The 26,460-nt window shown below is 33.3% G+C and overlaps 7 protein-coding genes across 8 annotated transcripts; 3 read left to right on the top strand and 4 right to left on the bottom strand.

Moving 5' to 3' along the window:
- Nucleotides 1-152: 152 nt before the first annotated feature.
- LOC107001982 (acylsugar acyltransferase 3-like) lies at nt 153-1,592 on the bottom strand. Its single transcript, XM_015199923.2, has 2 exons — nt 1,176-1,592; nt 153-924 (listed from the first exon to the last, which is right to left on the bottom strand). The coding sequence occupies exons 1-2, from the start codon at nt 1,590-1,592 to the stop codon at nt 664-666; spliced, it is 678 nt and encodes a 225-aa protein (XP_015055409.2). The 3' UTR covers nt 153-663.
- A 4,570-nt stretch (nt 1,593-6,162) lies between these two features.
- LOC107002737 (uncharacterized protein At5g39865) lies at nt 6,163-12,583 on the top strand. Of its 2 annotated transcripts, none has more exons than XM_015200891.2 (3): nt 6,163-8,188; nt 8,939-9,016; nt 12,462-12,583. In XM_015200891.2, exon 1 carries the CDS (start codon nt 6,863-6,865, stop codon nt 8,165-8,167), a length of 1,305 nt encoding a protein of 434 aa, XP_015056377.1. In that variant the 5' UTR covers nt 6,163-6,862; the 3' UTR covers nt 8,168-8,188; nt 8,939-9,016; nt 12,462-12,583. The 2 variants fall into 2 exon arrangements, with proteins under 2 accessions (XP_015056377.1, XP_027768205.1); XM_027912404.1 differs by lacking the exon at nt 12,462-12,583 and adding an exon at nt 9,145-9,429.
- On the top strand, nt 11,185-13,931 carry LOC107032333 (mitochondrial fission 1 protein A-like). The gene is made up of 5 exons (XM_015233924.2): nt 11,185-11,431; nt 12,462-12,600; nt 13,145-13,266; nt 13,430-13,493; nt 13,585-13,931. Exons 1-5 carry the CDS (start codon nt 11,339-11,341, stop codon nt 13,668-13,670), a joined length of 504 nt encoding a protein of 167 aa, XP_015089410.1. The 5' UTR covers nt 11,185-11,338; the 3' UTR covers nt 13,671-13,931.
- Nucleotides 13,932-14,055: 124 nt separating this feature from the next.
- Nucleotides 14,056-16,271, top strand: LOC107032331 (probable O-methyltransferase 3). Its single transcript, XM_015233922.2, has 2 exons — nt 14,056-15,412; nt 15,807-16,271. The coding sequence occupies exons 1-2, from the start codon at nt 14,639-14,641 to the stop codon at nt 16,098-16,100; spliced, it is 1,068 nt and encodes a 355-aa protein (XP_015089408.1). The 5' UTR covers nt 14,056-14,638; the 3' UTR covers nt 16,101-16,271.
- A 491-nt stretch (nt 16,272-16,762) lies between these two features.
- Nucleotides 16,763-18,803, bottom strand: LOC107032332 (UPF0481 protein At3g47200-like). Its single transcript, XM_015233923.2, has one exon. It carries the CDS (start codon nt 18,745-18,747, stop codon nt 18,013-18,015), a length of 735 nt encoding a protein of 244 aa, XP_015089409.1. The 5' UTR covers nt 18,748-18,803; the 3' UTR covers nt 16,763-18,012.
- LOC107001615 (putative UPF0481 protein At3g02645) lies at nt 17,161-17,898 on the bottom strand. The gene has a single exon (XM_015199590.1). It carries the CDS (start codon nt 17,896-17,898, stop codon nt 17,161-17,163), a length of 738 nt encoding a protein of 245 aa, XP_015055076.1.
- Nucleotides 18,804-21,492: 2,689 nt separating the features above from the next.
- On the bottom strand, nt 21,493-23,447 carry LOC107001776 (UPF0481 protein At3g47200-like). Its single transcript, XM_015199750.2, has one exon. It carries the CDS (start codon nt 23,429-23,431, stop codon nt 21,908-21,910), a length of 1,524 nt encoding a protein of 507 aa, XP_015055236.1. The 5' UTR covers nt 23,432-23,447; the 3' UTR covers nt 21,493-21,907.
- Between the last annotated feature and the right edge of the window lie 3,013 nt (nt 23,448-26,460).

Here is a 26,460-nt window from a genome sequence, read left to right as displayed (position 1 = left end):
GTCAAAATTCACATCAGATCAGTTTCAAAAAAATGTGATAAATAATTAGACAGGAGTACTTTTTAAAATTATGCACACTCTTTATAAAATCCACTGACGTGAATACATATGTTACATGATAAACAACATAAAGCAAACAATTAAAACACAAACACACATTGGAGATTTCATAAAACAACACAAAAATCAAATAGTTTATAATTAAAGATTTGTAATTGGACTAGCAAGCTCAAGAAGCTCTAAATCTCTTTCAAATATAGCCATATTTTGTTCATCCAACATGACTATAACTTCAACTCCACCTTCACTTTTGGTTATCCAATAAAATGAAGAACTTGTCAAAAGGCCCAGCTCCCATGCCCACTCTAATGGGCCTTCCCCAACCAAAGTCCACTTTATATAATGGAAACTCAATCAAACTAGTACAAAAATAATTATCAACTTCATCATTGCTATGAAATGGTGTTTTCCCCTTTTTAATTGATTTAACTACCTCTAAGACAAAGGCACTTTCCTTAGGATGAAGATTCAATTTCCCCTTCCTCATTTCACCTACCATTTTCGTCTTTTTCGTTATTTGTTTCCACGAAATAACCAGATAATATATTTCCACATGTGTTATAAAGACAAAGGTGGATTGAGCCTATGGCGCATATTTGCAACTTAAAAGAGGGAAGATGGTTTAAATGAACCCGAGTTATTAACTCCTCTGGTAACTAAAGCACATTTGTAGAGAAGTGCACCCACAACTTCAACGCGAGTAGGATTTTGAACTTTTAATTCATGCGCGAGAGAAAGTGTTGCATTAATATCACGAGTCAAAATTCCCCAATTATTGAAGAAATTGCTTGTGGTGCAACCATCTCCGATCTTGTGTGATAAGCACCCACCAATTGCTATACCTCCGCAATCAAAATGGCTTACCTGATCAAAATATCACGAATAGTTGAACTTCAATAGCATGTACGTAAACATCAAGTAAAAGTACATAAACTTTACTAAACAATACTGAAGTTCAGACAAAAATAGTTGAACTTCATTCATATGTGCCCGAACTTCAATTGAATACAAAAATTCATATACTACATATCTCAAATTGTTTTAAAGTGGATATATGACTTAAATGATAATATAGATGGTTAAACAAAACAAGAAATCAAATGAACTATCCTTACTTGAGTTGTAGCTAAATTTCCTTCATTCATGTGGGCATAAGGTTGCTCAACAGGAAAAACAACATGTTCACTATTGGTGTATGGTTGTCTAAGAATTTGAGACATGGGACAATGTACATGAACATGTGATAACTCAACTCCCATATCATTACAATCAACATAATTACCATTATCTTTATTCAATCTTCCAGCATAAGGATAATAAAATGAAAGAAGTTTTGAGAGTGAGTTTTCAAGAATTTGAGGCACATGTGTAGGTTCATAGTTACCAATTTTTGGGTAGAAAAATGCCATAGGAATAGACATATGCATAACTTGATCAACAAATGAAAGTTGGTGAGGTATTTTAGTAGGAGGAGTGAGGATAGAAGGTTTGATTATTTTCTTGGAAATCAATGAAACAAGTGATGACACCATTATGCTTTCTATATTGGTTAAGTAAAACTATTCACTAGAGCTACCATTTATAGAATCAAGAAACTGAAATATAATTATTTTTTTGAAAAAGAGTCAAAATTGCCTCTGAACTATGCGAAACAAATTACTTATATCATTTTTCTTATATATGGGACAAAAAATACCCCCTCTGTTATCCTAAAAGATTACAAATACCCTCAATAGTTAACAATCCAAAATTTTAGTGACGTGACAAATCACGTGGGACTAATCCGGTAATTCCTCCACCTAAGAGTTGCAAATTAGGATTCATTTTAAAAAAAAATTAGACCTTTAGCGGCGATAAAAGTCGCGACAAACGCCCAGATATCGCCACGTAAGATTTCATTGATTTTTAGCATTGAATTATGATGTTCTGTTTTTTTTTCTTCATCACAAATGATATTGATCAAGGAGGAATTTGAAGGTGTTTTATATTTATATCATACGTATATGCATGCATAAAAGGTACAATGATGCATTATATAGTAGGAGATTTGAGTCGAGAAGTAATTTTGATGATTTTGTAGTAATATTGGATGTTTTTAATATTAATAGTACATATTATTTATTTTAAAAAATTAAGTTGCAATCGAAAATTAATTATCGTATTAGTTTGTTTGTTGAAATAGTAGGTTTTACTAGTGAATGTTATTGAAACCTTAGACGCCGCTAAAAAATCACTCAAAACCTTTAGTGTCAATCATTTGAAATTTTTTGGTGACTTAGCTTTTGGAGCCGCTAAAGGTCTAGTTTTTTAAAAGCAAATCCTAGTTGAAAACGCTTTGGTGGGGGATTTAGTCGCATGTGATTTATCACATCATTAAAAATTTGGGTAGTTAACTGTTGAGGACATTTACGGTCTTCTGGGATAAAAACTCAACGTATATATAAATAAATTAAGACAAAAAAAGAAATTACTCAATTAAAGAATGGGTAGTTCTGGCACGCAAACCATTATGAGTATTGATTATGGTCTATGTGATAATTTTGGTAATAGACATGTGAAAATTCTTTGGCTTCAAAAAAATTTAATTTGTAACGAACAAATTTTATTTTATTTTATTTTCTAGCGTTTTTTCATATATATAAATTTGGAGGTTTTGTTGTAAGAGATAGTAAAAAGCAATACTGATGTTGATGTAGAAAGAGTAATTCTTAAATAACCAAAGGAAATAGTTCGTGAAAAAAATAGAAAGTATGAATAGTATTATAATGAGATATGTGAAATAATAGAGTGTTGTCGCTTTTAAATTTGTAGTTGTCTTTCGAGATTTATCAAGGGTGTGTTTAGTAGGAAGGAAAATGTTTGATTTTCTTATTTATTTTTTCGTGTTCCATTAGTCAAAAAAGATTTACTTCAAAACATTTAGATATAATCTAGACAAATAGTATGACACTGAATCTGAATTTCCACCCTTTAATAACACATACACGAACCTCAAGTCAGGGTTGGAGTCGGATCATGGGTCAAGGTCAAAATTGAGTCTCCAATCAGAAGTTATATTGTTGAGTCTAAGGCCAGATCAAGGGTCAGGAATGAAAACTTCGATCTTGGATCTAGGGCTTGGAACTGAATTCAACTCTTGGATTGATGTCAGAAATGAGAGTTGGTACAAGTCGAGATCGGGGTCAAAATCAGGTCCCAAGTCAAGGTTAGGACTTTGGTAAAGGTTGGGAGTTGGGTCTAGGCCGAAGTTGGAAGTCTGGTCTCGTATCGAGGTATGGAGTCAGGTCTTGATCCCAACTCAAGACCCTGACCTAACTCTCTACCCCAGCCTCGATTCAAGACCCGACTCCCTACTTTTACTTGGGACCCTCGACGTGAGAGACCTGATTTTCAACCTCAACCAAAGAACCCAACCCTGACCCAGAACCCCACTAGAGACCTGATTTTCAACCTCAACCAAAGAAGCCAACCCTGTCCCAGAACCCCACTCCCAATAATATTCTTTTCTATTCTCCTAAAAAATGTAAAGTAATAACAAATCTCAAAAAATGAAGGTGTAGTGAGGTTGTTCCTTTTTTAATCAACATCTCGGGTTCGAGCTTTTCTTATGAAAAAATCCTTGGTACGAAGCATTTTCCTCCATAATGGAGCCCTAGCAACACGAATCAAGAATAATCAAGCTTCAATATGGATACCGAACACCCAATAGGAAACTTTTTAAAAAATTATGGTTGGGAAGGCCCATTAGGGTGAGCATGGAAAATGGGCCTCTCAACAAGTAGTTCTATTTACTGGATAACCAAAGTGGAGGTGGAGGTGGAGTTGAAGTCATAGTCATGTTGGGATGAACAAGATATGGCTATATTTGTAAGAGCTCCAGAGCTTCTGAAGTTTGCTAGTCCAATTATAAATTTATGTGGTATTTAATCTTGTATTATTTTGTAATTTTTATTTTATGTATGTTTTTCAAGACCAATTTAATCTTTTTTTTTTCTGTTCTTCAATGTATTTGAGTAATATTTATAGGTTTACGTCAATCAAGTAATTTTTGTCTGAAATTTTTGTTATATATATATATATATTTTAAGTTGTGTGATTTGATAGGTATAGTTAGAGATAGACAAAATTAGCCTATAAAATCATAGTTCATCTAATTCATGTAAGCTTGAACTTTGAGCTAATTATTAACTCTCCCATTTATTAGGTTCATATCTAATCCAATAAAATAGTAGATTAGATAAGAAATTAATGATATTTATAACAAGAAAGGAGTGGATAAATAGTCTTTTATTAATTGACAAGTTAAGATAATTAATGAAATTGACGGGTTATACTTTCTCTACTCTATATTAGTTGATCATCTTATTAAAAATAGTTATTTCATGTTAGTTAATTATTTTACTATATCAAGAAAATTAATTACAATTTTTCTATATTATCCTTGCAATTAATTTCTTTTTTTAAAGTATCTACATTTATTTTAAAATTTTCAATTTTTTAAGGGGTTAATTACAAAAATAATCTTCTTATTAATTTTTTAATACTTGTAATTGGTAGACAATTGAGTTCACATGGTGTTTGCTTAATCATTAATCAATGTTTACTTTTTTTTTTCTGACAGTTGCTCAATACTTGTCCTATATTAATTAAGGATTTAGTAATAATTAACATTAAATGAAAATGGTTATAAACCCCACAGACATTATTACTAAATTATAATTTATGAATAATAACACTTCTAGTCCCTAAAGTTATTGATCAATTTTGTATTTTATTTTTGTGATATATGATTCAATCCTATTTTTAATCAATTCAAAATAGAGAAATTTTGGCAGAATGGCAAATACTTAAAATTTTAAATTATATTGAATGTTATAGGTACTGTTTAGGAAATTCTAATTTGCAACTATAGTTTCGCCAATTTTGCTATCCGTCTGATTTGCATATATTCGATATTTGCATAATTTTGTTCTTAATTGTATAAATTCATAATTTTGTATATGTTTACCTTAACTATTTATAGGAGGTTTACGAAAAAATCATAATAAACTACGTTGTTTATATATTGACAAACGAAATATACAAATAGAGTTCTAAAAAATTATTAATTATATAAAATTCATATACTTGCCTTAATTGTATATTTGAAATATAAAGACGGGACAAAAAAATACAACCACAATATCTCAACGAATATAATTTTAATTATAAAGCGCAATAATTAAATTTATAGCTATAAAGTCTTATTATGTTTGGTGATCAAATTTTCTCATTAAAGTATGATTTTTGGGCCTTTTATGTAGAAAATCAAATATGTTATGGTTTGACTATTTGTATATTCTATAATATATTATAGTTTATATAAAGTGACAAATCAAAATTATCACAACACATATGAACTGTCAGAGAGATCAAAAGTGCACGAACTCAATGAACCTAAGTAAGATATCAAAATTAATTGTTTTGATTGATTAATAATAAATGTCATTAACCCTTATATTTTATAAATCTGACATGTTTTTGTTTTTGTTTTTATGCATTAAATTAACTTAGTTTTGCAGGGTGACATTTACTTAAAATTAACAAAATAATGATTCAAGAAAACAATAATATTTTCAACATAAAACACTTGACTTTGTCCATATATTATAATAGTATTTCCTAAGAGTTTTCCTAAATAAGTGCATTTGAATTAGTCACAAATAGATTGCTTAAGCAGTTGAAACAAGAAAATATTCTTCTAATTCTTATAATAATAATAATCTCCTTCTTTGTTTTTTGTGTTTTTAAAAAAAAAACATTCTATAATTTCTCTCAGAATATCAATCTTCTGATTAAGAACGAAGAAATGCTCATCATTATTATCTTTCTACCATAACTATTATTGGTATTTCTAAAATACCATCAAACTTTTTTATTATTATATTTTGTTATAGTATATTTTATTATTGTTATAACGAAATATTGTTATTGATCATATGAAATGTTATTAGAAGGAGGCGTATTATAGAAAGATTTGACTATATAATTATTCTCATTTAATTAACTATAGCTTGAAAATAAGCTGTTAGTATGTTAACTTCCCAAAGCTACCATAAGTTGCATTTATTTTCAATCTTTTCTGTTATTCAATTCATCATCTTCCCAACTGTACTTTGACATCAATAGCCCCTTTTATCCCAAAAAGAATTTCTTCTTTCTGTCAAAAATTCACTTTTTTCCCTTGTAAAATCTCCTGCTTTCTGCTAAAAGATTTTCATTTTTTTTGTCTTTTCACCTCAATGTTTTTCTGCCACAAGATTTAAATGTTTTTGTTACTAAATTCTTGCTAAAAATTCTCTTCTTGTTCATGCTTAAACGACCTCGTTTTTATCCATTATGTTCTTGTTTTCTACTCATTAAGTTCTCTTTTTTCTGTTGAGTTCTTGTTTTGTGCTAAAAAGATCCATTTTTTTCTGTGGGGTTCTCGATTTCTGTTTAAAGATTTCATTTTTTTTAATGCTAAGGTGTTGTTTTTTAGCTAAAAAGATTCAATTTTTTTTCAGTGGGGTTCTGGTTTTCTGTTAAGAATTTCATTTTTTTGGGTTAAGTTGTTGTTTTGAGCTATAAAGATTCATTTCTTTCTGTGGGGTTCTTGTTTTTGGTTCATAGATTTCATATTTCTATTGTTAAGTTGTTGTTTTGAGCTAAAAAGATTCATTTTTTTTTCTGTGGGTTCTTGATATCTGTTCAAAGATTTCATTTTTATTTGTGTTGTTTGGATTTAGTTCAAAAGATTCTGTCTTTATTGATTAATCCATTAATGGGGTGTTCAGCTTCTCGTTCCTATGATTTTGTTACAACAGATCCACAAAATCCATGGAATTCTTCATCTTCTTCACATTCACAATCTCCATATTCATACTCAGATTCATCTTCAACTCCAGTTTCAAGAACCCTGTCTCTTCCAACTCCTTTGGTTCATCATCCTGCTATGTGCAAAGGTGACACACATCATTTGGTTTCTCTTACCTCTACTACTTATGGTTCCCTTGTGTTGATTGACCCCCAAATTCCAAACCCTAACCCTAACCCTAATTTCCATGGTGGAAATTTCAAGAATCCTACTACCCAAATGACAAAATCCCTAAATGGGACTGAACCACAAGACCCGTTATCTCCTGATTCAGTAATCAACACTTGGGAGCTCATGGAAGGACTTGATGAGTTTGATTTCCATATGGTGCAGTCCAAGATTGAGTCCCCTAGAAAGGTTAAGTCTAAGAGTCTTGATATCCATAGTGAATTGGACACAAGTGAGTTGGAAAAAACCTATGAGTTTGTTGAGCACTCGGATTCGAAGCCGCTATGGAAGCATTTGTCTGAGGAACAATTGCTTGCTAAAATGGATCCTAATGTAGCTTCAAGCTATAGACAGGCATTGTCTTCCAAAAGATTTGTGTACAAAGAATCAGAAGATTGTCCAAAGCCTGAAATTGTTAGTTCGATAGAGTTAAAGTCGAGTAACACAAGTTTGTTGGCTGAAAATGATTTCCATTTAAAGGGTAAGGAGGATAAAATACAGCCTGAAATTGCTAATGCGATCGAGTTAGAGTCAAGTAATGCAAGTTTATTGAGCTCATTGTTGCCCAATAATGATGTCCATTTAAAGGGTACAGAGGATAAGATTGTTCTGTATTTTACTAGTTTAAGAGGAATCAGGAAGACTTATGAAGAATGCTGCACAGTGCGAACGATCTTTAGAGGTTTTCGGGTGTGTGTGGATGAAAGAGATGTATCTATGGATTCATCATATAGGAAAGAGTTGCAAAGCGTTTTGGATGGAAAAGTGATTAGCTTGCCTCAGGTGTTTATTGGAGGAAAGTACATTGGTGGTGCAGAAGAGATTAAGCAACTTCATGAGGCTGGAGAACTGGCTGAACTCGTGGAAGGCTTTGCAGTAAAGCATTCTGGTTTTGTTTGTGGAAGCTGTGGCGATGCAAGGTTCGTACCCTGCCCAAATTGCAATGGAAGTCGAAAAGTATTTGAAGAGGAGGAAGGGAAGTTGAGGAGGTGCCCCAGTTGCAACGAAAATGGACTGATTCGATGCACTGGCTGTTGCCCGTGATTATTGATTCGCATTTGCCATGTACATGCTTCCACTATTTTATTCGAGGTCTATGAATTTATGTTACTACTTTTGTACTGATATTGAAATGTGCAGTGTCCTCTTGTAGACCGATTTCAAGTGTCCATATACTCTAGCCTTGGAAAATTTCATGTTCATTTTCTTTTTGAACAACTCGAAAGTAATAAAATATCTGCAGTATGTTCTACTTTGCTTGCCCAGTTCTGAACAAATATGTGATATGGAAATGTTATTGTTTGTTCTATTTTGGGTGGAAGTATTTGTGCGACTCTTAGAGATCTTTACCTTTGGTAAGATTTCAACAAGTTTGCTCTGCAGCATTTAGTTAGTATCAACTGTTATAAGCTCATGGATTCTTGTTCGGAAATTCCTTCTTTGGTTTACTACCTTTATTTAGATGCTATTAACTTTGCATTATTGATGTAATACTCTATGCATAACGACATATTAACTTGATAAGCTGCTTGTTGGAGTGAAAGTACCTAGGCCAATTTATAGTCTTAAGGCTATGAAGATAACCAGCATTTCCGATTAGGTCTTTAGTTAGTTCAGACAGATTTGAACTGAAGTTGAATCACGATATACTATTCTTAACGGAGAGAAGTATTTATCTGTAGATGTCTATCATTTACTAACATGGTGCAACTTCATCAGTTTGGAATGACTAATAATATCTGTAGATTTTCTTTCTATGATAGAGTGATTTGTCTCTTTGAGTAGATTTATTACATGTTCTATCTTGCATGTCAGACCATTTAGCAACCTCAAGTGGTGGTGAAGTCCAAAAGATTTGCAGAAACAAATTCTACGGATAATGTTTTCCGGAAGGTAATGTCCCTTTCTCAGACTGAACTGAATTGGAAGTTCTCTTCTTATGATTTTGAGGATACATGCTTCTAACAATATGACTGTAACTTCGTTCTGCTTTTGTATTTTTTTCTGTTTTTATGGTGCAGATGTTTCTGTGTTTTGTTTGGTATTTAAGAAAGTAAATGCTTTTATCCATTGGTGCAACACCTCTTGCAATGTAGGAATTTCTATTAATTTGCTTGTTGAGTTCTCAGTAAAATAACGACACATGAGTCCTTTCCATTTGCCTTGGCCTTGGCGGGGATGAGTTATTTGATACATGTGCTAGCGGGATGTTCTAGCACGTATCTGGTCAAATAGTCGAGGTGCACATAGACCAGTCCAGACACCTCTTTTATTAAAAATGAACTTATTTGATGAGTTGCTTTGAAGCTTTCCCATATTTTTGTGGGGTGTATGTAAGCTGGTAGTATATATCAGCAAGTTAGTGTTTTTTGATATAAAAACTTGAAGTTGGTCAGAAGTCAATAGTAAAACTGATTCAAGTAGAAGGCACTGTTGTGGTTGAAAGGCTCACATCCTTTACTGACTTCTTATGCTCTTCCTGGCAAAAAACACTCGGTGATTTCTTTTCATCTGTGAAAAACTTCGACATATACTTGTGAAATTAATTGAAGTACAACAAGCTGAATAGATAAACATACACTCAAATATGGCCTCAACCGGTATATAAGCACTTTAACGTTGAGAGTGCATATATAGACACTTCAACTCGATCTCCCCTAGCAACTAAACATTCCAACTCGTCCCTACTGTGTCTTGGGACACTCAATACTGACATGACACATGAATTTGTCCAGTGTCAACTGACACAACATAGACGAGTTGAGGTGTTTAGATGCTTGCGTATTTGTTTAGTCTTAAAACTCAAATTATGAATTGAGAACTGAGAAGATGCTGAACAGTAGCTATCAGTCTGGACAAGGAAGAAAAAGATGAAAATGAGAGGTGCATAAAGACATCTTAGGGATGGTGGCAATACATTGGAAATCTATCATGATGTCTGGTCCACAAGGCCAAAACCTCATTATTGTACCAGAAATTAATTGTTTGGCTAGCATAACTTTGGACAAGATTTGTACACCTAACTTGTAGGCCAAAATATGTACTTAATGTTCCATTCTAATTGAGGGTAAGGTTTGTCAAAAAGAGAAGATAATGAGTAATCAATCCAAAACTTTAAGCCATGAGTGAAGTGGCCCGCGATATTATAAACCCTCTTATGAAAATCTTGTACGATCAAGGATAAATGTATTTCTCTAACATCTTTATGGATTACACGTGAGGTTGTTGACTGATTAACTTCGATACATATGAAAGAATCTGAACATGTTTAGAGAACATAACGAGAAACATATATATGCAAACAAGCTTATTGAAATTTCGCTTTGAGATGTATGAACGTTCAATTCAAAACTTCATAAGAATTGATGGAATGAGCCAAGACAATATAAACTTATTTGAAATGTTTTAGACAATAACAATTCCAATGAAGAACAATTGTACTTCTCTAAAACAAAAGGCCACTTTATTATAAAAGAAAAATAAAGGCACTTTATAATTTATTTATTTTTATTAAAAAAAAACACTTTATTAGAATTGAACCTTTTATTCCAACCTGTCTATAAAAAGGCATACAAGTTTACCAAACCCCAAAGTTAAACTTTTTTTTGCATTTGGTTGATTTTTTGCTACTTTAATTTAAACATTTAAAATTCCCTCTCTATATGTTTGATTCTTTAACAAGGTGAGATACATGTTAATAAAAGTCGGAACTTTTTTTCGATATAATACGCGGAAGGATATTTTAATTTGACTTTAATTGATAATTGAACACCTCAATTCATTTCGTATTAATTGAACATTTCAACTTATAAAATAATCATCACGCAAGCATTATATGTCAACGAATATAATAGAAACAAGTTAAAGTATCTAAATATACCTTCTCAAAATCGTAGCACTTAAGTTGAAACCAAAATGTTTATATGCCAAAATTAATCGAAATCACAAGAAACCAAATTGATATTACAATAATAAGCAACAAATCTATAAAACTGAAATATTTTTTAATTATTTGAAATAATTAGTTGAACAAGTATTAACAATTTTACCTACATGATGCTTAAAATTAGAACCAATTAAGTGAACTATAATCCCGAAAATTATGCAAAAAAAAAATCAGTTTCTTCCCCAAATATCAGTTTTTCCATTTTGAGTTTCACCATTAACGCTAATTAGGGCTTTGAAATTAGTGGACTACAAACCCTAAAATCGAAAATGGAGGCCAAAATCAACCGATTATTTGGGCCAATTGTTACATTCATCAATGGAGGGGACCAACTTCCTTGGACCTCACCTGACATTGTTGTTGTAAGCTTTCTTGAATGACCCATTCTTATAAATTTCATTAAAGCATTGATCTTTACATTTATAGTTCATGATTTTAATGATTTGGGATTCTGGGGTTCCAGTAATTTCAGGTATCAGGTATATCTAATAGCATTTTCTCCTTGCTACGTGACATGCTTAAGAATATCAGACTCGTATATTTAGTTTAAGATGGTAATATTAAAAAAAAAACACTTTTTTGAACTCCGTGCCAAGTTAAAGTCAGGGAGTATGATTTTTGTTGATAAGTGGGCAATTGTGGTTGGAGCCAAAGTCAGAGAGTATGATTTTTGTTGATAAGTGGGTAATTGTGGTTGGAGCTAAGATTTTAATTTTATGGTACTTCAAGGGCTAGTGATTGGATTCTTAATATGTGTAGATATTTAATGAATTTTTTCATACCGAATATACTGTTTGAGCAAAAGCTAACTATTTTGATCAAACTGGTAGCTTGGCTTTTTTTTGTCATTAACATGCTAGTTGGTGGTTGGACATACCTTATTTAGTGTTTTGTATGATTTGACCATTACATAAGAACTCTGTTGCTTTGGGTTGCAAAACTCTGAAGAAATATGTTATTGAGAATAAAAAGTTTATGAGAAATATGATGCTTTAGGCTGTCGTAACATTGAAGAAAGATCTGTTTTTCTAATTAATAGTAGAAAATTGTGTTACTATTAATAAGGAAGAGTCTATTGGTTGATATCGTTCTTGTTAGTGAATTTAAAGTTTTGCATTAGAGATGCTATGGTGTTAGACATTTTAATGTTGTTACTTCTAAAGATGAAGTCGTCATTTTTGTTATATCAGCATGCAGTGGCCGTCTTGCTTGGTAGTTTTTACGAAGCCCTGAACATTGTTTTCAACAACATATAAAATATATTTGGTCTAGTTTTTGTCTCACAAGAGAGAAGTTGAATGAATTGGTTTGTACTGAGAAGCAAAAAATGAAGCGATAATTGTACTATGTTGCTTTTGGTGCTTAGTCTTATGTGCCTATGCATATTGATAGGGCTGCGAGAGAGAAGTTGCAGATGCTAACAAAGGTGCCTCTGATGAAGGACAGAATGAGAGTATTATGAGATTGTCATGGGCTCTTGTTCATTCTAAACAACCTGAAGATGTGCAACGAGGGATAGCTATGCTTGAGGGTGAAAATTAGTCAGATCTATTTCCTATTTTATGTTACACGTTGTTGCTTGCTTCTACATATCTAGTAATGTTTGTGAATTGTGATACTATCACCGACTATCTATTTTCATCATTTAACTCCTAGTTTCCATATTCATGGACATATACGCCTGATGATCTTCTCTGTCTTTAAAATTCTAAAGCAACACACATTCATGAAGTTCCCGTACTTGAAGGACATTGTTGAGACAATTTCTATTGTTTCTCTTGTAGTGTTAGTAGTAGAAACTATATTATACTGCTCCATATAAATGGTCTTAGGAAATAAAGTTCATAGAGTCAAGAACATGTAATGGATTACATGTTACTGTTGAATCATCACAAAATTACTCTGGTTTTGTTCATTGGTTCCTGGTACTGTTACTTCCAACTTTGGGCTTTTGTTGCTTAAAATCTTTTTATTTTTGTGTTTGATTGGATGTTTATGTGTCTAACGAATAACGTACTTGAGGATTCGATCTATAAAAACCATCATCTCTTTTGCTTCTTCTTTTTCTTCCCCAGCTTCACTTGCCAACGCCAGTAGTCCACTACAGCAGCGAGAAAAGCTTTATCTTTTAGCTGTTGGATATTACAGAAGTGGGGAATATTCAAGGAGCAGAGAGCTTACAGTTCAATGTCTCGAGGTTTGGTCCTAATCCTTTTACTGTTCTTAGTCGTTTGCTGTGAACTCTCTACTCACTCGAATATCTACCTCTCGAAATCAACTTGTATTTATCGATCATTTGAGACAATCAGAATTAGACCCCACCCTGTTTAGTTTTGCTAAAAGTTTTTTCTTCCCTTTAGATTGCACCTGATTGGAGACAAGCTTTATCGCTTAAGAAGGCTATTGAAGATAGAATTACTAAAGGTAATGATTACCTGAAGCCTTTTCCCTTGCTTGCTCGATTGTGGATAACAGTAAATACCGAATTGGATTCATTTGTGTCTATGCAATGCAGATGGTGTCATTGGTATAGGAATCACTGTGACCACTATAGGACTCATTGCTGGTGGGATTATAGCATCGTTTGTACGAAGAAAATGATCTTCAGTAAAACAACTATCTGAGGTTATTGACACAAAAACCCGAGTTTCTATTGACAAAAAGAAGATGAACGAACCATATTAGTTTGTTTCTTTTCCATTTCCTTGCCTCCTTCTCTTCGACTCGTTTAAAGGGAGTCAGTAAATGTTATATAGAATAATGACAGACCATATGGCTGAAATTCTTGTGATTTACTGCTCGTTTGGTTAAAGACTCACTTTGGAATTACTAGTTATATGAAATGTCATGTAAATTTTGCTTTGATATTTGTTAATAATTGTGTGTGAATAACACTTGTAAAACCAACTCTTCACTTACAAATCACTTGCATGAAGGGGCCAAACTATGCATGCTTAGCATATTCTGACAAGGAAAAACTCAATAGATTGCTTCGAAATAATATTCTTGCTGCTGGTGGACGGTTATTATATGTTATAAAAATGTTGAAGAACCAAATGCCAAAGCCATAAGTGTAAAAACAAATACACATTTTAAATATTTCTCATTTAGTGCTTATGTGACTTTGACTGCTTGGATGATAATTTTGCATGGTTCCAAATACAAATAAACAGAAGGGAGGCACAATAGCATCTTCTGCCCCAAACTAAGGCATATTTGTCCACTAAATATCCCTTTTCCATGCATACAGTCATACAGATAAAACTATGAAATATGTTGCTCAGACTCTTCAAAAATATTGTTGCACCCATGTCAAATCGACATATCCGCATTATTCTAGGATACAACATGCACCCCTGACATAGCTGCAAAGTCTAGACAAACAACGAGTGTATATTACTAGTCAAGCGTACTCTTTGCGCTTGTCAATCAGTATCCTATCCTATCCTTCAGGTATAGTTTTTCTCTGATCACGTGATCGGTATTTCCTCCCTCTTTCACCACAAGGCGTGGTCGGACTCTGAAAAAAAAAATTCACAACTTTTTCCACAGATTGTTGAAACTTTTACATGGCTGATCATAATGAGAACCTCACTCCTAGTGAGCTTCTTCAAGCTGAAACACAGTCATGGAACCAACTCTATTTCTTCATAGAACATGTAGCATTGAAATGTGCACTTCAATTGGACATACCTAATGTCATCACCAAACATGACAAACCAATGACAATATCAAAACTCATGTCTTCCCTCCCTATTAGCCCTTCAAAATATCCCTATTTTCACCGCCTTACACGAATATTAATTCATTATGGCTTCTTGATTCTACAAAAACATGATGATAACAACGTTGATGATGATAAAGGGTGTTATTCGCTTGCACCAGCTGATTGCTATGTAGCGAAAGACGGGCCCTGGAACTCGATGGAAGATCAAGATACTTTTTTCTTTAAAGCATGGAGTTGTTTAGGTGATTGGTTCAAGAATGATGATCCAAGTGCATTTTATACAGCATATGGAGACTTATTCTGGAGTAAACTTTCAAGTGATTCAAGTACTGGTAATTGGTTTAACGAAAACATGTCTAGAGATTCACGATCATTCATGAACGTGTTGATTGGCAACGAGTATAAGGATGTGTTCAAAGGATTAACATCTTTAGTAGATGTTGGAGGAGGGACTGGAACCGTCGCAATGTCCATAGCCAAAAGTTTCCCTGACATGAAATGTATTGTTCTTGATCTTCCTCCTGTTGTGGCTAACTTGCAGGGAAGTGAAAACTTGGAGTTTGTAGCAGGGGATATGTTTCAGAAAATTCCTCCTGCTAATGCTGTCTTACTCAAGGTAAATAAACTAAACTTTTCGCTTATAATTCCCTAATATTACTAGTTTCTCTTATAACAACATATCCAGTGTAATCGGTGTAATCCCACAAGTGAGGTCTGAGGAAGGTATAGTGTCCTTGTAAAGATAGAGGTTGTATCTGATAGACCCTCAGATCAAGTAAACCATCTTAAAACAGTTTGAAAAAGAAAATACAAAGCAGTAACAACAACGACATATAGCGTTATGGAAAACAATACATAGCATACAGAGAAAGAAGAGTAACAACAATGTAGTAGTTGTGATAAGCGAAGTACAGGTAACACAGATGATAACAAAAATCAACGAACAAGAAACTACGAGAATACTAGTCTTGTCACTTCTCTACTTAACTTTTGAACATGTTAATTTGTAGTCAATTTTGCATGACTGGAATGATGAAGAATGTGTGAAAATATTGAAAAACTGCAAGGAGGCATTAAGAGGTAGTGGAAAAGTTATAATTATAGACATGGTGATGGAAAATACGGAATTGGATGATGAAACTGTCCACGCAAAACTCTTTATAGACATGTTGATGATGGTTTTTGTGGGTAGCAAAGAGAGGAACAAGAAAGAATGGGAAAAACTTTTCTTAATTTCTGGTTTTACTAGTTACAAAATTGTTTTGACTCTTGGTTTGAGGTCTGTCATTGAGCTCTACCCTTAGATCTCTCATGCTTGTGTTGTATAAACGGGCTATGTCAAAGACGGGTTCAGGATTTAAATTCTACGTGTTCAATCTTTAAGATTCTTAGCATTGAACTCGGTGTAATTTTAATATTATGGGGTTATGACCTTGTTTAAATTTATGTTCTGCATCGAAAGTACTGAGTTTAGATAAATTTGATATTTTAAAACGAAGTTTTATCAATAAAATGCTAGTCATTTATTAGTGTATATAGTTCTAATTTTTTCTAGGTGGCTTTTCGGATACTTAGAGTGAAAATAGTTGTAGGTATTCTATAGCTTTTATATTATACTTTTGTATAAAGTTTTCTCTGATATCAAGTCTTGTATATTCTGTTATCTGCAAAAAATAAATAAAATCCTGTTATATACTTGAAGAAAATCATGATGCTTAAAGTGTAAGAAATGAAGAACTGGCATTGATTTGTGTTTCCTTATCAGAAGTATCAATCAAGAAGTAGTTTTCACGATAAAATGTAGGATTATTTTATCATATGTTTGGTAGAGGTATTAGTAAGTCTCGGGATTCTTTTATCCCATCCCCTACCAAATGAGTTCGCTTAGACTAGTACTCGGAGAAATGAGATTGATCTTTCGATTAGTTAGAAGAATATTGTCAACTGGTCTAATGATCATTGTAGTCTTGATCAGTATATTATTTATCTGAATAGTAATTTAAAGGTCTCAGTAAAACATTTTCACTAAAAAGGCATAATACACATAAACATACACTCAAACTTAGCCTAAGATGACAAGTAAACACTCCAACTGACAACTGAGTATGCACATCTCAACTCGTCTTCACTTTGTCAGTTGAACACTCCAAATTAGATTATAATCATCTAAACACCTCCAAAAACAATACTATTGATGTGCTTCAAGGTAGTAGGTTTACACAAGTAAAACAAACAACACAAAATTAGTACTAGTTTGTGTACAAAGATCAAGCAATGCCATAGAGCAACAAGATGAAAAATAAATGATAAAATTGAACAAACGTGACAGATTCTTGAAGTGGTTAGTTTTGAATCCTATCATTACTAGTCTTTTTTTGGATGGACTGCATAGAAGGTTTGGATGCCTGCTAAAAATGTATCAGTGACTTGCAAACCAATGACAAAAAGTGCTGCGATGAATGCAAAAACAGTCCATGGAGTGTTAAAATGAGTGTTCTTCCATTCAGCAATCCAAATTTTGCCTTTGTTGTTGTAATGTTTCTCAATTTTGTCTTTCACATCAACAAAGGCATGTGGATTCGGCACCAAATCTCTTGCTAATTCATTGAACAGATCTGCTACTTCTTGATCACTTCCAAGAAAGTTAAGTAGTATACCTTTTGACCTCAGCTCCTTCACGTCTTCAGCATGATCGATAAGTGAATCCATGAAACTAACATAAGACGTAATTCCAAAGTCATCTGGTGTATCAGGACATGCTTCATACGCGGCTAAGTTTAAAAACTGTGACTTGGTTGAATCATCTATGGTTATAGGTGGAAGTGTTAAAAGAGCTGAGCAATGAAATGAAGTGAACTTAATGTCAGAAAGATGACGACTCTTTCCAGGCCTGAAACGGATTCCTGCTCTACGTAGTTCCATAGCTGAACGATACGAGCACCAGTCACCCCTTAGATAGCAACCACCTTCTGAGAAAGCCTTTGGGTTTATGAGATTTGTTTTTAAAAGCTCAAGGAGATGAGCAGGAAGCCGAGTTTTCGTGCTTTTTTCTTTGCTAAGGGCAGAACATTCTCCTCCACAAATCTTGCTAAGAAAGTTCATAGCTTTTTCAGTACATGTATAGTTTTCAGGATGTTGATCACTGAAGAAATCAACAAAGAAATCCTTGATACTTTGAATGAATCCTTGACGTTGAGTAGGTTTTGTATGTGCACTCTAGATGAACTTTTTTATCATCTCCATTCCTTCACTGTCCTTGAACTTACAGCTCATTAACACATCCAGGACTTCAAATGGTAACTGATTTTCAAGTAAGAAAAGATCACGACGAATGAAAGCTATATCATGGCTCTTCATTTTCAGCTCCTTATAGTTCCCCGTCACAATGCAGTGAAGGTATTCAAGGATGAAGCATCCATCCAGGAACATCATATGTGCCAACTCCTTGTCGTTGTAATCTTTGATCGAGTCCTCATCATAACACTCCTTGACAACAGGTATAATGTCCTTGACCTTTCTGTAAAGCTCAGCAAGGGACACTGAATTTGTCAAAAGCCATGGTAAGACCCCTTCGCGTGTTTCTTGATCAACAGCAAATTGATGTGCCAGTAGATTCTTGTGCTTCTCCATAAGTTGAAGTTCTGGTTTTCCATGGTGAAATGGACCAATAGAAACCACAAGAGGCTCATAACACCTTACGTTTGATTCAATCTCGCGATGCATTTTTGGTACCTTTTGAATTTTTGGACTCTGCAATGAGCCAAGGTACTCTTTGCTGATCTTGTCCAATGAATATAGCCATTGTCTGTCATCTTCACTGATGTCATGAGATTTCGAGTTTGAACCTTCACGAATTGTGATGAGATATTCATTAGGAAATATTTCATCGCCGCGGATGCTCCTACCTTCTTCTTTACTAAACATTGTTCCTTTAGAAGATAGTTTGTCCATTTTTTGTGAAATTATGAACCACAATCTTGATACTATATAATTGATATTGCTTCAGCTTTAATTTTATACACACTTAAACTGAAAAAAGGACTAGTATTTTATGATAGTCTTTACAATATTGGGCCACCAGGTGATTTTTCTTCATTGTCAAGTCAGGTATTTTCCACATTCTTATTCTAAACAGATACATTTTTCAGCTTTCTTCTTATAAAGAAAAAATAGAACAGAATAGGATCAGATAAAGAGAAAAAGCATTTAGTTCAATTCTTTACCTGCCTGGTAAGAAACATTATCCATGACAAAAAGGAAAAAAACAGTAAGGATTACCAATATATAAATAAAGATTCCCCATCTCTATCTGCTTAAAGTTATTCTTTGATGTGATAGTTTACTCGAACGTGACACATCTGGTTAAGGATGAAGAAGTATTTCACAATCCACCACAATTTTTGATAGTAAAATGCCTTCATTGAATTGTCACTCACAGAACTTATATTCTCGAGTCTCGATTTCCACTAGCAAAGTCATTTTTAACAAACTTGTTTTCCTAGATAGAATGTTTTTAACTGGAGATAAAATAATAAAGGGATAATGCATAAGTACCCTTGAAGTATGACCAAAATTCCAGCGAGACACACTTACGCAAATAGGTAAGTTGATTGTGTTTATACACACGTGTTTGCCAAGTCAGTAAATATTTTTTAAAAAAAACTTAGTTTTCTTAGTATTAACTAATGAAAAAAAAAAGTGAAAGTGAGGAAGAAATTAAAATAATTATTTTACTTAGAAAGAAATAAAAATAATTAAATACATATAAGTATTATTATAATATCAATAATTATGTGTACTAACTTATGTTGTTCATCTTGTATTCCTAAGATACTTAGAATAAAATTTTGAAGAACTTGTTAAGACACAACAAAGTTTAAGAACATTTTCACATCTAGAAATAAAACTAGTAGAGACTAGAGAAACTAAAATAAAAAACAGATTAGAAAAAATATACGAATTACTTCTTTAAAGAAGAATTGTTGTCAATCTGTGTTTAAATAATCTTACTGATTTCAACAAACTTTGCAGAAACACGAAGTTACCAAAATTCAATGAACCAGTGAAGTAGAGAAGAACAGAAATTGATTCACAAATTTAAATTTTGTAACACATACAAGAATATGGAAAACAGAAAGAAGATCAAGCCCACTGAATGCATAGTGTCCCTTTAAGGAAATTATTCCCTTCTAGTATCCGAGGTTTTGATTTGGAATATGTCTCCCAGGATAGAATGATCTCAATTACCAGTGTATTGATACCCAAAACGCTGGTATCAGCGAGCCACTCAACAGCAGTAAAGTACACTTAGAATATTAGATTTAGTAGTAGTAGTCCAAAAAAAATTCTATTTTAAAATGAGAGGAAATCCCTCAATTTATAGAAACAAAGGATAGTGCAAAACGGTTCTTATTGTGCCTTACCGGAAAAGTCACAATCTTTCAGAGAGGTCATCATCTTTCATAAAAGTCACAACTTTTCATAAAAGTCGCAACTTTTCATAAAACTTGCAACTTTTAATAAAAGTCACAACCTTTCATAAAAGTCGCAACTCTTCATTTTTCATTCACACCTCTTAAAACCCAACAGTTCCCGCATAAATGGGGAATGACTCCAAGAAAAAGAAATGGACAAGTATGTGTACTTTACAAGCAAGAACTAATTGCATCTAGATAAGTAGGTTTCCCCTTGGACTTCCCATAGTGAACATATGTCGAATATACTCGGTCAATCGATAGATGCGATATCTTTGAACCGTCGAGCTTTGATGTATACCTAGACAACCATATGTCACACAATTAACCCTTTACGTTTGTGGTTCTTACGGTTGTGTTCGTCTCAGTCATGAACACCTCCTGGCTTCATGAGTGTATAGAGAATAGACTTTTGACAATAATTCTCTTTGAAACGGCTTACACTTCACACTCACATAGGTGATTTCTAATTGTATTATCACGTAGATACACTATTTGGTCAACTCTACCAAACTTAGCAAATCATTAAAACAATTAAGCTTTATTAACTCATTAACAAGCCTTAATGTTGTATCCTTGTCTTGAGAATTGTCTTCATCATGAGAATGGATTGAGTTGGTTGACAATGTCGAACCGTCATTCACAACTTTGTTTTTCTCCTTGAATCTAACTTTTGGGATCTCCAGTCTGCTAGATAGAATTACTGCCATGATGAGTTGTCCTAACCCGTAAATCCATTCCTTAGATGATTTTTAAATTTTCTCTCTAGTTAGGTCTTTTTGTAAGTGGATCCTACACATTATCTTTTGACTTTACATAGTCAATTCCGATAATTCCATTAGAGAGTAGTTTTCTAATGGTATCATGTCTATGTCCTATATGACGAGACTTTCCGTTATACAACATGCTCCATGCCCTAATTTTGCATCTTGACTATCAAAGTGTATGCATACTAATGACAATGGTTTGGGACAAAAAAGAATATCTATCAAGAAACTCCAGAGTCTTTCAACTTATTCACCAACCAGCACCTAGCTCAAAGATCATTATAGAGCTAGCGATACATGTCTCTTTTGAAATATTTCCAAGAGATTGCTCCTCTACCAAGAATAAATATATATCCACTCGTGGATTTTACTTCATTTGTTCGGTGATCATATTTGCATCACTATATTCTTTCAATACTGCTGGATATTGTTATAATGCAAGGCATAATTTTAAGTACTTTTTAAATACTCCAAAACTCTATTTATTGCCATCACTATATCCTTTCAATACTGCTCCTCTACCAAGAACAAAAATATAAGCATAATACACATAAACAGACACTCAAACTTAGCCTAAGATAACAAGTAAACACTTCAACTGACAACCGAGTATGCACATCTCAACTAAACTTCACTTTGTCAGTTGAACACTACAACTTACAATATAATCATCTAAACACCTCCAAAAACAATACTATTGATGTGCTTCAAGGTAGTAGGTTTACACAAGTAAAACAAACAAAACAAAATTAGTACTAGTTTGTGTACAAAGATCAGTCAATGCCATAGAGCAACAAGATGAAAAATAAATGACAAAATTGAACAAACATGACAGATTCTTGAAGTGGTTGGTTTTGAATCCTATCATTACTAGTCTTTTTTTGGATGGACTGCATAGAAGGTTTGGATGCCTGCTAGAAATGTATCAGTGACTTGCAAACCAATGACAAAAAGTGCTGCGATGAATGCAAAAACAGTCCATGGAGTGTTAAAATGAGTGTTCTTCCATTCAGCAATCCAAATTTTGCCTTTGTTATTGTAATGTTTCTCAATTTTGTCTTTCACATCAACAAAGGCATGTGGATTCGGCACCAAATCTCTTGCTAACTCATTGAACAGATCTGCTACTTCTTGATCACTTCCAAGAAAGTTAAGTAGTATACCTTTTGATCTCAGCTCCTTCACGTCTTCAGCATGATCCATAAGTGAATCCATGAAACTAACATAAGACGTAATTCCAAAGTCATCTGGTGTATCAGGACATGCTTCATACGCGGCTAAGTTTAAAAACTGTGACTTGGTTGAATCATCTATGGTTATAGGTGGAAGTGTTAAAAGAGCTGAGCAATGAAATGAAGTGAACTTAATGTCAGAAAGATGACGACTCTTTCCAGGCCTGAAATGGATTCCTGCTCTACGTAGCTCCATAGCTGAACGATACGAGCACCAGTCACCCCTTAGATAGCATCCATTTTCTGAGAAAGACTTTGTGTTTATGAGATTTTTTTTTAATATCTCAAGGAGATGAGCAGGAAGCAGAGTTTTCATAGCTTTTTCAGTACATGTATGGCTTTCAGGATGTTGATCACTGAAGAAATCAACAAAGAAATCCTTGATACTTTGAATGAATCCTTGATGTTGATGAGGGTTTGTATGTGCACTCAAGATGAACTTTTTTATCATCTCCATCCCTACATTGTTCTTGAGCTTACAACTCATTAACACATCCAGGACTTCAAATGGTAACTGATTTTCAAGTAAGAAAAGATCACGACGAATGAAAGCTATATCATGGCTCTTCATTTTCAGCTCCTTATACCTCCCGGTCACAATGCAGTGAAGGTATTCAAGGATGAAGCATCCATCCAGGAAAATCATCTGTGCAAACTCCTCATCATTGTAATCTTTGATCGAGTCCTCATCATAACACTCCTTGACAACAGGTATAATGTCCTTCACCTTTCTGTAAAGCTCATCAAGAGACACTGAATTTGTCGAAAGCCATAATAACTCCTTCCTTTCAAATATTTTATCCTCAGTTAACTGAATTGCAAGTAGCTTCTTGTACTTCTCCATTGGTTGAAGTTCTGGTTTTCCATGGTGAAATGGACCGATAGAAACCACAAGAGGCTCATAACACCTTACGTTTGACTTAATCTCGCGATGCATTTTTGGTACCTTTTGCATTTTTGGATTCTGCAATGAGCCAGGGTAATCTCTGCTCTTCTCCAATGAATTTAGCCATTCTCTCTCATTTCCACTGATTTCATGAGATTTCGAGTTTGAACCTTCATGAATTGTGATGACATGTTCATCAGGAAATATTTCATCGCCGCGTATGCTCCTACCTTCTTCTTTACTAAACATTGTTCCTTTAGAAGATAGTTTGTCCATTTCTTTTGTGAAATTATGAACCACAATCTTGATACTATATAACTGATATTGCTTCAACTTTTTATATACACTTAAACTGGACTAAACTTTACTATATTGGGCCACCAGTGATTTTTCTTCATTGTCAAGTCAGGTATTTTCCACATTCTTATGCTAACCACATACATTTTTCAGCTTTCTTCTTATAATAAAGAAAAAAATAGAACAGAATAGGATCAGATAAAGAGAAAAAGCATTTAGTTCAATTCTTTACTAGCCTGGTAAGAAACATTATCCATGACAAAAAGGAAAAAAACAACAAGGATTACCAATATATAAATAAAGATGCCCCATCTCTATCTGCTTAAAGTTATTCTTCGATGTGATAGTTTACTCGAACGTGAGACATCTGATTAAGGATGAAAAAGTATTTCACAGTTCATCACAATCCTTGATAGTAAAATGCCTTCATTGAAATGTCACTTGTAAAACTTATATTTCCGACTTTCACTAGCAAAATCATTTTTAAAAAAACTTATTTTCCTAGATAGAATGTTTTTAAATGGAGATAAAATAATAGAGGGATATGTTAGTAAATATTTTTTAAAAAAAAAAACTTATTTTTCTATGTATTAACTAATGAAAGGAAAAAATAAAAAGTGAAAGTAAGGAAGAAATTAAAATAAATATTTTACTAAGGAAGAAATATAAACAATTAAATATATATAAGTATTAATATCAATAATCTGTGTATTAACTAATTAAAGTACCAATTAAAAAGGACACCTGTCCAATTTTTTCACTCATCACTTCCTTTCAAGAGATGTGCAAACTCTCCATGTCACGTTATTTTAGTGGTGTGTTAATTCCATTTTAAAATAGTTTATGGAGGATAATATGGCTCTAATTAAGTTAAGCGTAATAGTTGAAGGGATATTCATACATTTGTCACGATCCAAAAATAGACGTGATGGCACTTGTCTTATCCCACCAAGACAAGTCAGCCTAATACTCAACTTATTACAATAAAATGCGGACAATTTATTATCGACTTACATTATACCCCAAAACCTGGTTGTCACATGTACAAGCCTCTAAAGTATTACAATTGATTCAAAAGAAAAACTCAAGTCTCAAATGAACTTGTTTCTAGAATAGAACAAGAGCATAATTATGGAGAAGAAAGTCTGCTGAGATGGAAACAGCTACTTCACAAATCTCCAAGAAGCCTCGGAAAAGAAGAGAATGACAAGTACAACAAAAATCCAGGCTCATAACCTACAAAAATTTGTAGAAGCAAGGGGTGAGTACCAAACCACACGGTACTCAGGAAGTAAATCCCTAAACACAAGCTAAGGGGATGAAATACGGGTACTCCTACCACCCCCAACCAAGCCTCCACACTACAACCTGCATAAACATCAGCCCAACCTAACAGATCACAGTTTACATAGCATGTAACTCAACAACACCACTTAGACAAATTACATATCCTCCACAATAACACTTTTAACAAATTACATACTCCACAACAACAACACTTAGACAAATTAGATACCCTTAATAGCAACACTTCAACAATTTACATATCCTCAATAATGACACTTCAACAAATTACATGTCCTCAATAACAACACTTTCACAAATTATATATCCTCAATAATAAGCTCAGTACTCAACAACCACAAGTTCCGCAAAAAGGCAATCACAAGATTAAAAAAAACACAATATCAAGTTCACTAATGATAAGTATGTGCAATGCAATGGAATGCAATGTCAACTATAATGATGTATGTCTGACCTAGTGATACACACCCGCTGTCTCTCAGTCCGGGACCCATGGGGGACATATCTGTCCATGCATCTGTCGCGGCGCACGACACGACCCTCGATAATAGTAACCCTCGCGGCGCGCGATACATCCCTCGAAATATAGTATCCATCGCGGCGCGCGATACGTCCCTCGAAATGGTACATCCTCTTGAGTACCCATTCTTTTTCAATGCACATAACACTTTTCACAACCAATGCCTCAGAATAATGCAGATGACAAGTTCACACAAATAATGAGGAGATGACCATTTTCATAACATCGCACAGTTCACAACCACACAAACATGAAGTTACATCAACAATGATTCAACAAGACTTCAACCTTTTCTCAACACAACACACATAAACAATTAATCACATTGCCTTTTGTTATCCCCATTCTTTTCATCATTAGAATTAATCAATGTGGGCAAGTCAACCTATCACCAATCTCGTTACTTCCAAACATACACCACAAGGACATACACGCATTTCATACACTTAACAAGAGTTTAGAAATCCACTTGCCTCAATTTGTCGAATAATCACTTCGGAATTTAGCCTTCCTCCTTCGTTGTACTTTCAAATCAATAAAATCTATTCAAATCAATAACCACAATCAGACTTCAAAACTTACAACACTCATATTACTCTCTGTTTAACTTTGACCCAAAAATTTATCCAAATTTATAATAAAGTTTCTCAATATTGATTCTAACCAATAAGTCAAATCTCATATTTCTTAAATTTTAAGTCAAGAGTTAAGTCATAATTTATCCAACCACTACAACCCTAATAGTTTTTATATAATATAATATAGTCAATATTTAATTACTTATATCAATATACCAAATTTGAATCTATATGATAACCTCAAAAATAATTCTTAAACCATAAATTAATAAAAGAACCAATAACCTTTTACGATGAACAACAGTACTATTCACGTCTACCATGAAATATACAGAATATAAAATAACTCCTTAAAACATACAGTTTTCCTATGACTCAATCATCATGACTTCTCATTCCTAAATTCAATTTTGCCATCATTATTTAATTGTTGACCATTAATAATTTTATAATAATTATAGAAAAATCACGTTAAATTATCTCTAATCTTCAACCCAATTCCCTTATGCTTTGTCCAGTATTAATGATATCAACAATTTTCCCTAATCTTTCAATATCTATACTTCATTATATTTAATAATAAGAAAAATGATTCGTACCTTTTT

This window comes from Solanum pennellii, chromosome 10, assembly GCF_001406875.1.
Source record: "Solanum pennellii chromosome 10, SPENNV200".
Taxonomy (NCBI): Eukaryota; Viridiplantae; Streptophyta; class Magnoliopsida; order Solanales; family Solanaceae; genus Solanum; species Solanum pennellii.
Note: the sequence above shows the minus strand (reverse complement) of the source record. Positions and strands in the feature narration are given on the sequence as shown.

Bases quoted from the DNA above. Each gene is read 5' to 3' on its own strand.
- LOC107001982 (XM_015199923.2), bottom strand. From the start codon at position 1,592: ATGGTGTCATCACTTGTTTCATTGATTTCCAAGAAAATAATCAAACCT. The intron at 925-1,175 runs GTAAGGATAGTT...TATTTTGATCAG, and splicing joins GAAATTTAGCTACAACTCAA to GTAAGCCATTTTGATTGCGG.
- LOC107001615 (XM_015199590.1), bottom strand. From the start codon at position 17,898: ATGAACTTTCTTAGCAAGATTTGTGGAGGAGAATGTTCTGCCCTTAGC.
- LOC107032332 (XM_015233923.2), bottom strand. From the start codon at position 18,747: ATGGACAAACTATCTTCTAAAGGAACAATGTTTAGTAAAGAAGAAGGT.
- LOC107032333 (XM_015233924.2), top strand. From the start codon at position 11,339: ATGGAGGCCAAAATCAACCGATTATTTGGGCCAATTGTTACATTCATC. The intron at 11,432-12,461 runs GTAAGCTTTCTT...GCATATTGATAG, and splicing joins CCTCACCTGACATTGTTGTT to GGCTGCGAGAGAGAAGTTGC. The intron at 12,601-13,144 runs GTGAAAATTAGT...TTTCTTCCCCAG, and splicing joins AGGGATAGCTATGCTTGAGG to CTTCACTTGCCAACGCCAGT.
- LOC107001776 (XM_015199750.2), bottom strand. From the start codon at position 23,431: ATGGACAAACTATCTTCTAAAGGAACAATGTTTAGTAAAGAAGAAGGT.
- LOC107002737 (XM_015200891.2), top strand. From the start codon at position 6,863: ATGGGGTGTTCAGCTTCTCGTTCCTATGATTTTGTTACAACAGATCCA.
- LOC107032331 (XM_015233922.2), top strand. From the start codon at position 14,639: ATGGCTGATCATAATGAGAACCTCACTCCTAGTGAGCTTCTTCAAGCT. The intron at 15,413-15,806 runs GTAAATAAACTA...GTTAATTTGTAG, and splicing joins CTAATGCTGTCTTACTCAAG to TCAATTTTGCATGACTGGAA.